This window comes from Neolamprologus brichardi, chromosome 12 (assembly GCF_056152115.1).
Source record: "Neolamprologus brichardi isolate AB-2024 chromosome 12, ASM5615211v1, whole genome shotgun sequence".
Lineage (NCBI taxonomy): Eukaryota > Metazoa > Chordata > Actinopteri > Cichliformes > Cichlidae > Neolamprologus > Neolamprologus brichardi.
In genome coordinates this window covers 28,307,347-28,324,393 of record NC_142115.1, presented here as the reverse complement: position 1 = coordinate 28,324,393, position 17,047 = coordinate 28,307,347, and the positions used below count along the sequence as shown (strand labels likewise).

Here is a 17,047-nt window from a genome sequence, read left to right as displayed (position 1 = left end):
TCAAAAAATGTATGCATGCAAGAAGCTTCACGTGTAAGCAAATAAATAAATAATTAAAACGTTAGAGTAACAAATGACTTGCTATCTCTATTTTGCTGACATATAAAGTTATCAATGCCACAAATTAAATATAAAATGGTACTTTCAAACATCAACGGACGCTCTTTGGTTATCATCGCAAAACCGGAAGTTAATAGCAGACTATTTCCACTTCGCCGTATTTATCTTTGTGTGTTTGGTTGTCAGGACAAGCTCCAGGACAAGAGGGCAAGTTTGCATGTACAGGTCCTTTTGAGGCTCGCTTCATAAGCGGCTACACTGCACTTACATGATGTACATACAGCCCGGCCTTTGACAGAAAGTAAACTTTTGTTTGGTATGTTTGTTTTGATGGTCGTTTATTACGATTCTTCTTTTTTAAATAAAGATATACGCTAGCTTATTAGCGACCAACATACTATTGCTACAAAGAGTCAAACGGTAGGAAACCGTTGTCAGAACTGTTGTCTTCTAGCAACTTAAAGAAGTCCAGACGCTTTTCTTTGCAAGCTCCTTTGACTACGATGACCTGGATGACTGAGAACCTTCACAGACAAACCGTTGTCTTCATTATCTTCACGATTTAAGTTGAGTAAGTGGTACTGCTAACTTTATGTCAAAGCTCTCTCAGAAAGAAAAAAAAGGGAGCACAATTTTGCTTAGATGTCTGCACAACATTTTTTATTCCTTGTCCTCCTGCCCATCTCACATCTAAAGACAGTGTCACACATTTTGACTGTATCTGCAGGACAAGCACTTTGTAAAGTCTATTTTTTACCCAGAAGGAAAGGCTTTTTTTGTATTTATTGTAATTCTAGTCAGAACCAAGAAGACATTATCTTGAATACAGTAGAAACAACCACATAGAAATTGAAGCAGCCAGTATATTCTAAGAAACAGAGATTTTATTTTTTAATTTTGCACAGAGAGGGAAATATGGTGGTAACAAGGTATATAAAAATGTTAAAATTGTCAGATACAACAGGTATCTGACAATCAGGAAAACAGGTATGCCAATCCACCAGTACATATGAACTGAAAACCAAAAAACAATTAGCAGCTGCAACGATGGTGAAATTAAAAAGAATACGAAGTGTATAGACTGTCACATGAGACCATAAGAGCGACATTAAGCATCCTTTTATCTTCATCTTTTATCAAGAGAGTTGAAACTATAATATATTTAGCATATACATGATAAATGCCAGTGTTGTAAAATTGTTTTTTCCGTTTGTTCGTTTTTTTATTATTATCATTTTAAATTTAGATATGAACATTTCAAGCTACAAAGCTGACATGTCCCACTTTGTCCCACACAACAAACCCCGTGTCTGCCCAACAACCAGTTTGGCGGAATCTGGTCAACCAAAGTGCTGATATTTTTACTTATATAAAAATAATAATAATAAACTTATCTTCTGTTCAGGTATGTAAGTAAATAACTATAATTTGGAATCATAATAAAAAAAAAATAATACTATTTAATAGTAAACAGCAAATTTGTAAATTCATCGATAACATTGATAATTATATTTTAACATTAAAGTATAATTTTACTTAAATAGCTTGCACATGCTGGTGGATAAACCATTACAGAAACATAAAAACAATTATTTTGGTAATTACCAACACTGTTAATTTTGGATTGGCTGGTGGTCTAATAAATCTTTTAAGCAGTTTATATGTAAAACTCATTTGATAAATGAAGTATTTCTCAATTTATTTCTACCTACGATCTAATGTTAGTACATGGTCATATGATTTTAATGTTCCAGTGTGGGTGACACTCAATATATTTGATATACTGACTTATTAAATGGCTAAAAAAAGATTTTAAACAAGCCTTCTGAATGGTGGCGCTATTGCATAAACATGCCATTAGAGGGCGCTTTGGTAGAAATTCTTGGTACTCCGGCATGACATTGACGTTTTTTTTAATGTATTTATTAATGACCTACACGACCATGTGCTAATGTTCTATGTAGAAGTCATAAGCTATCGTTCTAAATGGCCAGTCTTGTCCAGAAATGTCGTAGTTTCAAACTGACTTTCAATAAGGCAATTATAAATTCTAATGTAGTTTATTACATAGGTGAGGAACATTAATCGTCTCATTACGACGTGGTTTTCTGCTGTCAAAATATGGGTCCTGGCACTCATGCGGACGTTATTTTGGCATGTATCACTCACTTAAATCTTGTTCAGAGCCACACAGATGAAGAACAGATCACTTTAATTGTGTGGGTGATGGGTGTAAGTGCAATGTTAGCGAGAAACTCGTTTTATCCAGATGTTCTGCACCATGTTTTTTCTCTAAAGCTGGAGCAGGATGAAGGCAGCCTTCCGACTTAACATTGTCAATTATTATTCACTTATACAAGTTCTAAAACAGTATTAAGCATAATTAAATTAGCCAGTGGTTACAACTGAAAGGGCTTTACAAAATGAGCCTTTATATGAAATGCTTCTGAAAACGACATAATCATATCTTTGTCCTGTTGTGTAACTGAAAACAATTTATGCTGTTTCCTGTTGCTTATATTATGTTACTTATAATCTTTCTATGCTTGCAGGTAAAACAGACAGACTGAGACTAAAAGAATGTAAGAGTCTGTCCAGTATATCCTCTTGAAGAACACTATCTGACATTACTTTTAATGAATTCTAACCTAATATATGTTCATTTTGAAGGTCTGATCTAAAATACTACATGTCACTGTCTGTGACTGTGGGTGTCATGTTGGTGGGCCTGCCGTACACAATCTGTTTAGCCTCCCAGTGGATTTATGGTTGGCCTAACAAGCCTGGGTATAAGAAGTACATAGAAGCTCTTAATCCAAGGTAACTTTTAAAATACTTTAGATGTGTTCTCTGTTTTTATTTTGCATTTTTGTCCCACTCATTGAGCAGAGTCTGTTTTTTATGTTCGTTTATGTGTTTGTGTTCTTAATCAGGCGACTATATCGTGTCAGCTTTGTTATGCTGGATCTTCTCAAATACCTGTGGTATGCCAGACTTTACTTTCAACTGAAGTCATGGTATAAGGATGAGAGGAACCTTAAGTATTACGAAAAGGTATTTTAAGGATAACTTGCTGAGAAAATCTACCTGTTTTGTTGAAAAATTTGTCAGTGTTCAGTTTGTGTGTGTGGACACTTAATAGGGCATCATGTTTGGCCGCAGAGGCAACAAGCTGGACTTGTACCACCCTCCAAATGTAGACAAGTTAGAAGATATGCCATCACCAGTTGTAATATTTATCTATGGAGGTGCTTGGAGTTCAGGAGAAAGGTCCACGTACTGTTTACTGAGCAGGCAGATGGCTGAAGAACTGAAAGCAACTGTAATTTGTCCTGATTACTGCACATATCCAAAGGTGAGAGCTTCTGAACAACACACAGTAATCTTAAGATTTATATTTTTCTCACATATTTAGCATATATCAGTGAATTTTACTGAGCGTAAAAGCGAGTGGGGGGGGAGGGGGGGAATTATTCAAATATTAAACTTCTAAACTACTCTTGGCTGACTCTCATCAACAGGGGAATGTTTTAGGGATGGTCCAAGATATCGCTGGCTGCTTGATTTGGGTCCACGAGAATGGAGAGAAATTCAACTTTGACAAAGTAAGACAGCTTAGTATTATTTAAGTATTCTTTGGAACATGAATAATAAGCTGCCTATATCTGTACAATCAAACAAACCTCCTGAAATATAATTAATCGATAACAATCACTACCATGACCCAAAATACTGACTTTTACAAATGTTACATATTCATATACATGTGTTTTTACAGATTAAGTAAATGTTTTATTTATTTTGTAGAATAATTCTGACAGCTTCTGCATCATGTCTTTTCCTAGTTTTTAATTTTTGACACTGTTTTGGATTGTGACTGGTGGTTGAAGTGAAGTAATGTAAATTATTTATCATTATTTATTCAACATAAACTGGAAACATATTTTTAGGTCTTGTTTAACCCTCTGAGCAGTAAAAATGTTCTTTTTGGTATCGTTTCCACATGTTGATTAAAAACTACATCATCATACAGAAGTAGTTTGAATGATTTCCCGACCCTAGAAACTGAGCCGTGTAAGGAGGATCCAGCAAAATCTCAGGAGGGACACTCAGACCTTTCTCTCCATGCAAACGGCCCCAGTACAAGCTGGAGACTGTGGCTTGATAAAGTTAACAGAACCAAATTAATCTGACACCGTCCACCCCTTGGCTGTGTCCAATACCTACTGGTAATGATTTATTGCCAGCAAACCAAACCAAACTCTCGATATGGTTGTAAAGGGTTTGGATAACCTGGGCCAGATACACCATACCCCCAAAACAAACCCAAGAAAGACACCATGAGGAATGTGGTTGAACATGGTGAAATCTCAAAGTTCATAAAACACTTCTAGGCTAGTTGGGCAAACTCCTAAATTACTTTCAGTCCTCAAGAGAATAAAGAGCTCTTCTAGTCTTAACAATCAGGATCAAAACCACATTGTTTCTGTAACCAAGGTCCACCTAACGAACTGGCTCTCCTCTCTAATACCCTGGGACAGTCCTTCCAAGAAGCCTGACGAGTGTGATCCAGCAAGACAATTGCATAACCTGCAAAGCCTTAGGGAATCGTGGGTGAATCTCTACCACCAAGGAGTTTTTTTTTTAACTACATCAGTGACCTTGCCCTCATTAATGTCTGAGTCCTCCTCTTCATTCCCAAACTCTGCTTTCAGCACCAAAGCAGTCAGTGGGATTGAGGAGGTCCCACAAGTCAACCAAGCTTCGGACTGCTTCTTCAGCTTGACTGGATTAAGGGTTATTCCTGTGACAGGTATCAGCCACCTTACAGCTGAAACCCTGTACTGCAGCTTCAGCAATGGTTTTGCAGAGCGTGGTTCACTTGGACTCAGTGTCCTTAGCATCTCTCAGAATGTTGTCAAAGTTCTGAAGATCTCGTTGGCCAGGGCCTCTGTCAGATTGCCCCCAACGCACCTTCACTACACAAAGCCTGTGCAGCATTCTCCTGCATCACCTGATCCTAGTCATCACCAGGTGATCAGCTGATAGCTCAGTTTCCCTCCTCACCTATACGGCATGCTGTGGCATGCTGCCACAGATCTGATGATACAATTACAAAATAAATCGCAGTGCGACTTAGGATGTCCTGGGACTAAGTGCATATATGAATGCTTTTATACTCCTTCACAAATTGCTTGTTATAAACATTAAAAAATACATATATCTAACCACATACAGCATGCTGTTCTGTTTTTTATAGGATAACATTGTATTAATTGGGCATTCAGCAGGTGCACATTTGTGTACACTCACCACACTGTTTCTTGTTGATACAAGAGAGGAGCTTTCCATAGAGCCAGACAAGCAACAGGAAGTCTTCCTGTTAATAAGAGGAATTATTGGTAAGAAATTAAGTTCATCATCTAAAGAAATGTTTTTTAATTTTATACTCAACTTTCAGGATGTAATATTTGCCACATACATAGCTAAATTATTGATGGAGATTATAAAACACATTTTGAGCATTTTTAGCTAATCTGTGGTTCCGCTTCCTTTATTTATACTTTATAAGTTAGGTTAACTGTTTTATATTCTGGACAGGTCTGAGTGGCGTCTACAACACTGTGGACCATTATGAACATGAACAGAAACGAGAAATCGAATACCTCTCTGACATGCACAGAGCAATGAATGGTGTGGAAAACCTTCCATTCTACTCACCAACACACTTACTGAAGAAGCTCAGCCAGGACAAAGTCAGCAGGTGAAGAGAAAAGGATGAAAAATTGCTTTAAAACTAATTATAATTCTATATTCTAGTGCATCAGTTATTTATTTGAAATGCAAACACACTACAGGCATTTATTTACTACAGTCCTTTTTATTCTGACAGATTGCCTCCATTCGCTTTGCTCCATGGGACCAATGACATTGTGGTTCCTGCTGAATCTACCATGAGATTCTCTGAGCTTCTCACTTCACGTTCTGTTAAGTTGTCATTGAATCTGCTTCCCAGAGTGAGCCACACTGATATCCCCGTTGACCTCATGGTGTCAAACAGACGCCTCTACCATCCAATCTATGGATACATCAAAGAAGAGTTCAGAAAACTTCTGGGTACTTGCACATCATTAGAAAAACATTCAAAAATCTGTAATACATACTGAATGATCCATGCATTTACGTTTTAGAGACTTGTTCTTATACCTCAAATGAACCATTTAACTTTGAGTTTGATTTAACACTTTCTGAGTTAATAACACTGTCATTATATTTTAACAATACTGTGATTGTGTGGGAGAGTTGTTCTCTACGCTGCTTTCAAATAAATAATCACAAAGAAAAATGAGTTGTGGAGAAATGTGCGCTATTAAGAATTGCACTGATACACAGTATTAAAAGTTGAATACAGTTAACAAATATGTAGCTGTTATTTAATTATCAAATTTGAGAATTTTTAAGTGTTTTATTTGATACTCTAAAAGTATGTGTATAATATATTGTAACAGCACATTAATAACCCAAGTTTTATTGACAAATGAAGTACAGTCATCATTTTTACACCTACTTGAAATTATTCTGCCTAATATTCCAAAATTCAATGTTGTTACATCTTGTGATAGTGTTAAAATCTAACCCGCCACTCTTTTTGATATACATGCATTTAAAGAGAGCAAAATATTCTGGGAAGTCTTGAATGATTAGCAATTTTTGAGCCAGTATAACTTTGAAATACTTAAATACCGTCAGATTTTCACTGCAGAACAATAGTAACCATGTTCTGTAAAACTTAATTGCTTTAAAATGTTTGAATTTTGAGCATTATTTACAAAAAATGTGTGTCAAATGTTTGTACTGCAAGTAAAATAGAATAAAACTTTGCTCTGTATCAACTGTGCAGGAAATCAAAATAGTAAGACAAGGGGAATAAATAACCAACAAGAGGAATATATACAAAACAAGGGGAAGGAGTTGGTTGGTGTATGGAGTCTGTGAGTGACCTGAGGGATGAGGCCACTCAGATCATGAATCAGACCATAGCTCAGGTGGGTGGGTGGGGGTGGAGGTGTGGGACTTGATTCACCTGAGGTATGAAATCTTTACACATCATATTCACTGTCTGGCCTTTGACAAGATAAACTGATCACTTTCTTGTGTTTGCAAAAAAACTACACAAAAAAAACACCTAAAGAAATAAAAGCTGTTGTGAGAAACTTCTGCCAAATCTCAATGTTCTATAGTTTCGGCTGGTTTGGGAATATCAGATGACCTCAGCAGCTGGCTTGATTAATCTCTTGTTGGAGGGAGTTAAGTAATGCCAGTACTGTGCCAAGCAAGCTAAAAGGGCAATTAAGAAACAAAAAGCACCTTTTGAGAAAGACCTTGCCTTCTTCAAAATAATAATAATAATAATTGCTGGATCCAAACCACCAGAGGCAGCAAGACTGTTTTCAGATTGTGTAAATGGAGGTAAGTTTTGGGCTAGTAGAGCGTAGCTCACAAAGATGGCTTCATCTGAAGTGCAATCTGAAAAAAAAACTTTCCAGGTTACATAGTATATTCCTGGTAGATATGAATAAAACTGTAACATATCAAATTTTTTGCCTCAAGGTGCTTTATATTGTAAGGTAGACCCTACAATAATAGATACAGAGAAAAACCCAACAATCAAATGACCCCCTATGAGCAAGCACTTTGGCGACAGCGGGAAGTTAAACCTCCCTTTCAACAGGAAGAAACCTCCAGCGGAACCAGGCTCAGGGAGGAGGGGCCATCTGCTGCAACCAGTTGGGGTGAGAGAAGGAAGACAGGATAAAAGACATGCTGTGGACGAGAGCCAGAAATTAACAACAAGTGTATCTTAATGCAGAGAGGTCTATTAATGTTGAGTGAGAAAGGTGACTGAAAAGGAACTACTCGATGCGTCATGGAAATCCCCCAGCAGTCTACACCTATTGCAGCATAACTAAGGGAGGATTCAGGGTCACCTGATCCAGCTCTAACTATATGCTTTAGCAAAAAGGAAAGTTTTAAGCCTAATCTTAAAAGTAGAGATAGTGTCTGTTTGCTGAATCCAAACTGGAAGCTGGTTCCATAGAAGAGGGGCCTGAATTCTAAATCAGTTGTGGTAATAGACTACATATAGTTCTACTATCATGAGCATTTTCCAGAATAATAATTATAAATCCTATTTTAGTTCATATAGATCCCTCAGGTTCCTGTATTTGGCTTCCTGTTATGTCATTCTGCTAATAATAAAAGACCAATAATTTTAATGGACTTAATGACAAAACGAAAGCTAATGTATTCAGCTTGCACCCACACAGAATCAGGAATGAATGTCAGGTGTTAATATGTTTATATCACTCTACATGACATAATTCAATTGATGATAGTGTTAAACTGTAAGTGACAAATGCTGTGAATAGTTACCACAGCATTCAGAATGGGCTGACTGTGCGCTCAGTGCAGCTGAATGGCTCTCATTCACTAAGTGGCTTCATTTCCACTGCAGCTTTACAAAAAACACCTGGGACTCCCCACATTGTGGCAGACGGAGGAAGAACCACACGCCAACTCAAGGCTTGAGGCTCCGCTCTGTGTGGCCAACTATAACAATAACCCTCAGGTTGGACAGTAGCTCTGCTTTCCTTGAATTGGCAGTGCTGAAGCGAAGGTTTTCCATGGTCAGGGCCAGCAAAACCCCTTAATTTATAGAGAATGTCTCTGATATGCTAGATGGACATTAATACAACACAGAGGTGTAATAATTAGTTGCATTTGTAGGGATAATTTACTACAAACATATTACATTAGCACCGAACATTTCTGACAAAGCACTTTTATACAAGTACCCCCCCCCCCCACGTCTAATTACTTCCTCTCTAACGGATCAGAGAGTAAGGCAGGGTTCAGTGTTTTGCCCGGTACTTTGGCTAGAATATCCCTGCTTTGTGTAGTCCTTAAAGCTTCAAACCACTAATAATAATACTTCATTTTATCTTTCCATCTTAACTCACTATTGTCTTCTAGCTTCAGTCTCTGAACAGATTTGACTGAAAAAAATTTGTTGCAAGTGACATAATTCTACCTCCCTCTAGTGGCCATACACTGCTAGTGCTCATATTTTATGTACTGATAAATTACTTATGGACAGTGGCCGATTAATGTAGGAAAGTTACCACAAATACCTCTAATCTTTATTATGAGTTATTGTATGGTTATTAAATGGCACCTGCAAGATAATTATACTTGTGCTCTCACTACTTTATTTTGGGATTTAGTATTTTGTCCAACAAACAAAGGACACATTTAGGATCATTAAAAGCTGTATCAGTTTTGAAGAAAGACCACAGATTTTTTTTTAAAAATTGTCAAATATATTCATTCAATTTAATTTCAATTTTATTTTATTTATAAAGTATACATACATCTTCATAGTAAACATTTGCCAGTCGTTTACGTGAATCAGCATTGATTCACACAGAAATGAAGAATGAAAGTTGATGAATGAATAAAAATCTGGAGAAATTAGCAAAACGTTACCAAACCAAAGCCAGCTCCAGCAGTTTGGAATGGTTGGAGCTGCAGATGGAAGAAAATTCATTAAAATTTGAAATGAAACACCCTTAATGAATTTCCAACAGCCTTTTAGGGAGGAACCAACCATTTAAAAGTGGCTGTTCTCACACCCCAAACAGCACTGGAAAAAACAACATTTTAGTGAACTAAAGTAAAAAATAAAAAATAGACCTTCGGAAAAAAATAACTGAAATAATTTTGAGAACTTAAGAAACTAACTAAAATAAAGTAAATTAAAATAAAGATGGCGTATCCTCAGTTTTGATATTTGTTCATTTGGAAAAATTTGTTATCACAAACTGCAAGGTTAGGGTTTTATTGATATTTCAAGTGAGGCTTTGGGTGTCTAAACGCCTGTGAGCCAACTGCTTTCTAAAATTCTGCTTAAACTGTAATATCTATGCTCATTTTCAATATCTTGCCTCTGGTATTTGTTATAAATAAAATAATAAGTGATAAAGACTAAAACTAAGTAAAGAAACAAAAAGTCAAAATAAAATTAAAATAATGGTAGGAACATGCAAAAACTATAATGCCTTTTGTTTTCTATATTAAAATAATTTAATTGTTGTCTGAAGATAATATTGATCCATTTGGGCAGGAGATGGGGACCTTTTTATTTATTTTTTTTAATGCCCAAGTCTTTAATCTTGTCAAACTGCATGACAGTCTGGCAGACAGACAGAGCTGACCGCTCGGTGAAAATGACGAATCTGCGGGCACGGAGAGTGGAATCTGTAAATAAATCTAACCACCTAAAACAGTTAACGTGGAACACCCTGCGTGAAAACGGGGCACAAACGTGGGGCAGGTCTGTAAATGTAAATATGAATTATAACACTTCCCATTTCCATAATCTGCTGATATGATATGATTGGGCTGTTAAACCTACAGGGGAACTACGAACATTATGGTGCTGTACTAAAATTGGCTTCTTATCGAGTTGTCTTGCATAAAGACCACAGATAAGCGCCATAAATCAAGCTCATGTCAGGTCTAATGGGTCGAAGTGCGTTTAAGGTTCGCTTACATTACCCTTTCTAATATCTGTTGCAATGTTGCGAGCCTTTTGAATTGTCTGAATTGATTTACACTTCGGGTAAGCTGGGACAAGAAATGGAATTTCATCTTTTACATTGAAGTTGTTTGTTTTTCTCCTGTGCTTCTCGTTTACTTGACCTGCATGAAACAACACAGTATGAACGTTGACGTGTGCTTCAGTCATCCGCAGTGACATTATTAAGTGCAGGTGGGTTCTCTTCACTGCTCTTCTTCTTTTATATATATATAGATATATATTTAGTTTTTGTTTGCATTTGTCCTCCACCTCTACTCATTCGCCCAACGAGGTCGTGACAGAGAAGACAAACGCACTTTGGCAACAAAACGTCCAACTGTAGGAGAACTGCGAAAATACGTGACAGAAAACTTATATTAAATTTCATACCAGAACTGTTTGATATACAGATCGCGTTTATCAGTCTATTATCAAGAGTTATTAAGTGCTTATATGATTTTTAAAATGATTATTGAGTGAAAGCGCCTTTCTGAATGCTGGTACGTCCTATAAAACCCCACCAGAGAGTGCTGTGGTACAACTTTAAGGACAACCATCACTAAGCTATTCCAATTCTTTATGAAAGCTATTCATAAGTAAAAAACCCCGTTTGCCTTCAAATGGACCAAGCAGCCAAGAACATCTAAGCACAGATATAATCTTCAAAATATGTTTTTTATTATATCCCAGAAAAGATAAGAGGTTATTTCAAAAATACACAATAATAGAAATAAGCTATTTTAAGAACTATGTGGGCCTATAAAAGAGGTAAACTAAATAGACTTCTACTCAAAAAATATCATAACTCAACAAACTGACCTATTTAGTAACTGAATAAACCTTCTTTTAACATCAGATTTTGTTTTGGGGTATTTCAGTGGGCCTATGTGAAATGTAGCTTCAGTTTCCTGTTCTTAACTTACTGTGGTCTGCTGCTGCTGTAGCTCATCTGCTTCAAGTTTCAACCTGCTGTGCTCTTCTGCATACCTTGGCTATAATGAGTGGCTATTTGAATTACTGTTGTCTTCCTATCAACTCAAAGCAGTCTGTCCATTCTTCTTTGACCTCTGACATCAAGTAGACATTTTCCCCCAGAGAAACTCAAGACTTTCAGTCTGCCTTGAAGCGATCCAAGGGTGTATAGTATACCCAGAACATGGTTGAGACACATCTCTCGGCTGGCCTGGGAACAACTCAGCGTTTCTCCGAATCAGCTGAAGAAGGTGGCTGGTGAGGGGGAAGTTTGTGCTCTCTGCTTAGGCTACTGTCCCCAAACCTAACCCTGACTAAACTATTCTCTGCAAACTCCAGAGAAACCTGAAAGATTGTTGTGTGGATAAATCCCAGTAAATCCCAGTGAGTCCCCGGAGTTTCTGAACTTCTCAGACCAGTCCTTCTGGCACCAATAACCAAGTCGCATTCAAAGTCACTTAAATCACTTTTCTTCTTCATTCTGATGCCCAGTTTGAACATCAGCAGGCTACCTTGACATGTCTGCATACCTACATGCACTGAGTTGCTGCCAAATAATTGGCTGATTAGATATTTGTATTGAAGTGCAGTTGAACAGGTGTCCTTCAGATTTAAATAGCCAATGAGTTTATGCATATCCAGGTTAAAAATCTTTCTTTCCAAATACAAAGTCTTGCCCATTAATGTCTTAAATGTTTCTAATTTGCCTTCAATAAGGCACTTAGTTATTAATTAATAACTAATTAAGTTATTATTAATTTAATACTTGGTTAAGGATTGCCTTGCTATTTAATAACCTACATATAATAAATATTGCTTGATTACTTCATGAGCCACAACATTAAAACCCTGTGAAAGATGTAGTAAAAAATGTCATCATCATCATCATCATCACATCACGATACAGTTTTCTGGTGTCAAAATTTTGGTCCTGTCATTTATGTGGATTTTTCTTTGAATGTCCACTCCACTCATCATGCACTCAAGCCTTTTTGCCTCTGATGCTTAGTTTGATCCTTTGTGCACAGAAGGAGGGTGAATGAAGCATCAAATAACTCATTTTATGTGCATGTGAAATGAGACTAAAGCAGAAAGCCTGGGTTAACAGAAAAAGACCTAATATTGTTAATAATTACGACTTAAGTAAAACATTATTAAACTTATAAATTAAATTAAATTTAGTTATAACTAAAAGTCTTTACAAAATGAGCTTTAATATGACAAACTTCTGAAAACTGCAATCGTAACTTTGTGCCATCATTTCTCTGAAAACAATTTATACTGTTTTTTATTACTTATGTTTTGTTACTCATAATTTATATTTTTTATGTTTGCAGATAGGAAAGATAAAGCCATAAAGAATGTAAGATCCTCTCAAGTATATCCTCTTGAAGATCACAAACTAAGTGTACTTTTAATCAATCTTAACATAATATATGTTGCTTTTAAAGGTCTGATATCAAATATTACATGTCACTATCTGTGACTGTGGGTGTCATGTTGGTGGGCCTTCTGTACTCCATCTGTTTAGCCTGTCAGTGGATTTATGGTTGGCCTGACAAGCCTGGGTATAAGAAGTACGTAGAAGCCCTTAATCCAAGGTAAATTTAAAATAATTTACACATGTTCCTTTTTTGTCTTTTGCTTTGTTTGATGTTTTTGTTTTATTGGCCCACTCATTGAGCAGTATGTTTGTAATTTTCATTTACGCTTTTGGCCTCTTCATCAGGCGAATATATCGTCTGACCCTCGCTACACTGGATCTTCTCAAATACCTGCAGTATTGGAAAGTTTATTTTCAGCTGAAGTCATGGTATAACAATGAGAGGAATCTAAAGTATTATGAAAAGGTATGTTAAGGATAACTCGCTGAGAAAAATCTACCTGTTTTCTTGATTATTATTTACAATCAATGACGTTATCAGTTGAGTCAGTGCTGAAGAATGTGTGAATAATCAGTTTGTTTGTGTGGACGCTTAACAGGGCATCATGTTTGGCCGCAGAGGCAACAAGCTGGACTTATACCACCCTCCAAATGTAGGGAAGCTGCCATCACCGGCAGTAGTATTTGTCTACGGAGGTGCATGGGGCACAGGAGAAAGGTCCACTTACTGTTTACTGGGGAGTCGGATGGCTGAAGAACTGAAAGCAACTGTAATTTGTCCTGATTACTGCACATATCCAAAGGTGAGAGATTTTAAACAACACACAGTAATCACAAGGATGTTATGAGTCATAACATCCTTGAATCATAACTTATGAATGATAATACTTTATCGCATATGTGTGTTAGTTGATAATATACATATTGAATTTAAATTAGGTAAACCAAAAATGTAAATTTTCATTTTAAATAATAAATTTGTTTCTAAACTGACTCTTGGTTGACTGTGATTGGCAGGGGAATGTTTTAGGGATGGTCCAAGATATTGCTGACTGCTTGATTTGGACCCACCAGAATGAAGAGAAATTCAACTTTGACAAAGTAAGACAGCTTAGTATTATTTAAGTATTCTTTATAAAAATTAATAATGAACCAGTTACCTCTGTGCTAGGCACAGAGCTAGGCATGCAAGGACTCCTGATATTCTGATATTCTATTCAACTTCCTCACTGCCCAGGGAAAACTCCAAAACACTGCTGCTCGGCTGTGTCGGTCTACAATTAAAGCAGTGCTAAGTTTTGAGCCCCTGTATACAGACTAATCATGCTTGTACTTCGTCAGAGCCTTTTTAAAAATAAAATCATTGTGTATCTGTGCATTAACTTAATCTTCAGTAGGTAAAAATGTATAATCACGTACAGCATGCTGTTCTGTGTTGTATTTTTTTTTTATAGGACAACATTGTATTAATTGGGCATTCAGCAGGTGCACATTTGTGTACACTCACCACACTGTTTCTTGTTGAAGAAAGAGAGGAGCTTTCCATAGAGCCAGGCAAGCAGCAGGAAGTCTTGCTCTCGATAAGAGGAATTATTGGTAAGAAATGAAGTTCATCATTTAATATTAGTATTTGTTTTCCATAATGGTCTTCTCCTACAGTGATTAAATATATACACATTTTCAATATTGTAATGTTTGTTTCACCCTTTGTTTATTACCGGATTGTATTATACTCTACCACTCGAAGGCTTTGTGTAACTTGCCTCATTCAAGCACTCCCACAAACATTATTTTTCTATGTCTAAGTGCTTTTTTATCTAATATTCACACTGTGATGAACGCATCAGAGATATTTGTGCAGACTGAGCCAACCAGGGATCAAACCACCAACTATCTGATTAGCAGATGACCTGTTCTGTCTCCTAAGCTACAGACACATTTACTCATATTACTATTTTATTATCAGTACTTCATATTTTCACATTTAAAAAATATGAAAATTAACAACTTAATCAAAAAATGACCTCTTTCTTTCCTGTTATTCTTAATAAGGTAGACTAATTGTTTTATATTCACCGGACAGGTCTGAGCGGCGTCTACAACATCGTGGACCATTATGAGCATGAACAGAAACGAGGAGTTGAACGAGTGTCCCCCATGCACAAAGCGATGAATGGTGTGAAAAACTTTCCATACTACTCACCAACACACTTACTGAAGAAGCTCAGCCAGGACAAAGTCAACAGGTGAGCGGAAAAGGATAAAGAAAATGGGTTTAACACCAATTCTAAAATCTAATACATCAATTCTTTATTGGAAACACAAACACACTACAGACATTTATTTACTACAGTCCTTTTTATTCTGACAGATTGCCTCCATTCGCTTTGCTCCATGGGACCAATGACATTATGGTTCCTGCTGAATCTACCATAAGATTCTCTGAGCTTCTCACTTTGCGCTCTGTTAAGATGTCATTGAATGTGCCTCATGGAGTCGCCCACACTGAGACTGCTGTTGATCTCATGGTGTCAAACAGACGCCTCTACCGTCCAATCTACAGATACATCAAAGAAGAGTTTAGAAAATTTCTGGGTACCTGCTGACTGCACGTGATTAGAAAAGTATTCACACAGCTCCAATATGTGCTGAATTGTACTGTACTGTAAATTAAAATCAACCATTTAATTATGAGTTTGACTTGATTCTCTGAAGCTCTGATTTTATAAAACTAATATGATATTTTTAACAGTACTTTAATTATTTTGGAGAGATGTTCTTTATAGTGCTGTCAAATAAGTAACCACAAAGTGAAATCAATTATAGAACAGTAGGGTTTATTAGGAAGCTACACACAATATTAAAATCCAGTTACAAAATACCTATTATTGAATTAAATATTACATTCAAATGTTATCTTGTGTTAACATGTCATTACTTATTATTATTGCTTCACAGGCAACTAAAAACATCATAAATGTCTTAAGATCTTCAATGCAGACTAAAAAACCCAAACTTGATTGCCTTAAAATGTAAAAGTTCTAAATCTTATTTACAAAGATTGAATGCTAGATGTATATTATGTGTGTATTTACATGTAAGGACAGTAACAAGCACTTGTTACATTCATGCTTAACAGCCTTACAAACAGTTGAATTTCACTGAGTAAAAACCGGGAAAGAAAACACAGAGATGATGTGTGCTAAACTGCACATTTTACAACATTCAAAGTTTTTTTTATATATGATTGGACTGCAGAAGGAATGGACTCATGCTTGGAATCCCAAATAGCCATAATTTCCCTCAATAGATTATAATGTTTAAGTGTGTCTGCCTAGTGTTATGTTAAGCTGAGTCTTGGACTCCTTATGGGCTAGTCAAACAAAGAAATGATTTAGAGTAGCTGTTCCCAAATACTGTGCCATAAGGCAAGTCCAGATGTTCTCTGGGATTCTTCTGTCAACCAAATATTATTATACATAGGGAAAAAAGTAATAACTGGCATTTAAACATACTATATTAGTACACCAGATTCCCTGACATATAACCAGGAGGTAAAACTGATCACCTCTTCCTGTCTGTAAACACGCACACAAGTAAAACACCTGAAAACTGTCAACAGAAAACACTTGGCCATATTAAGCTAATTTTCTTTAGATATTAAAACAGTTGTGCCTTGAAACTTTTAGCCCTTTAAGGTGGCTTGGGCACAAATGTTTAAAACAAACAAACAAACTGATTCCGAGCGCTTTGCTAATGCTTTCCCCGTTTTGGCAATGGTCATTTAATTCTTTAGTTCTCTTATCAGCAGCATTTTCCCCATTAATTAGTTTAAATTATGCTTTGGTTAAAATAGATTCCCAGATATTGGGTTAAACGTGATTGCATTTTAATAACGGCGAATGACTCTAATTCAGCTTCACTGTGTGCTCACCAAATGTCTGTTTACATTTTCAATCTTTGTTTCCACTTGCCGCCGTTTGCTTGAAAAA

At 36.4% G+C, this 17,047-nt stretch overlaps 2 protein-coding genes across 3 annotated transcripts; both read left to right on the top strand.

Moving 5' to 3' along the window:
• Positions 1 to 246: 246 nt before the first annotated feature.
• On the top strand, positions 247 to 6,603 carry LOC102787253 (uncharacterized). Of its 2 annotated transcripts, XM_087849287.1 has the most exons (9): positions 247 to 631; positions 2,613 to 2,642; positions 2,731 to 2,880; positions 2,994 to 3,114; positions 3,203 to 3,415; positions 3,582 to 3,665; positions 5,321 to 5,462; positions 5,662 to 5,824; positions 5,954 to 6,601. In XM_087849287.1, coding segments are annotated over exons 2-9 (1,149 nt in total). In that variant the 5' UTR covers positions 247 to 631; positions 2,613 to 2,640; the 3' UTR covers positions 6,228 to 6,601. The 2 variants fall into 2 exon arrangements, with proteins under 2 accessions (XP_087705413.1, XP_087705412.1); XM_087849286.1 differs by lacking the exons at positions 247 to 631; positions 2,613 to 2,642; positions 2,731 to 2,880; positions 3,203 to 3,415; positions 3,582 to 3,665 and adding an exon at positions 4,602 to 5,094 and having other exon boundaries at positions 3,028 to 3,114; positions 5,954 to 6,603.
• Positions 6,604 to 12,975: 6,372 nt separating this feature from the next.
• On the top strand, positions 12,976 to 15,730 carry si:dkey-193c22.1 (uncharacterized). Its single transcript, XM_006790095.3, has 8 exons — positions 12,976 to 13,034; positions 13,123 to 13,272; positions 13,401 to 13,521; positions 13,655 to 13,858; positions 14,073 to 14,156; positions 14,510 to 14,651; positions 15,139 to 15,301; positions 15,427 to 15,730. Coding segments are annotated over exons 1-8 (1,101 nt in total). The 5' UTR covers positions 12,976 to 13,032; the 3' UTR covers positions 15,662 to 15,730.
• The last annotated feature ends 1,317 nt before the right edge of the window (positions 15,731 to 17,047 follow it).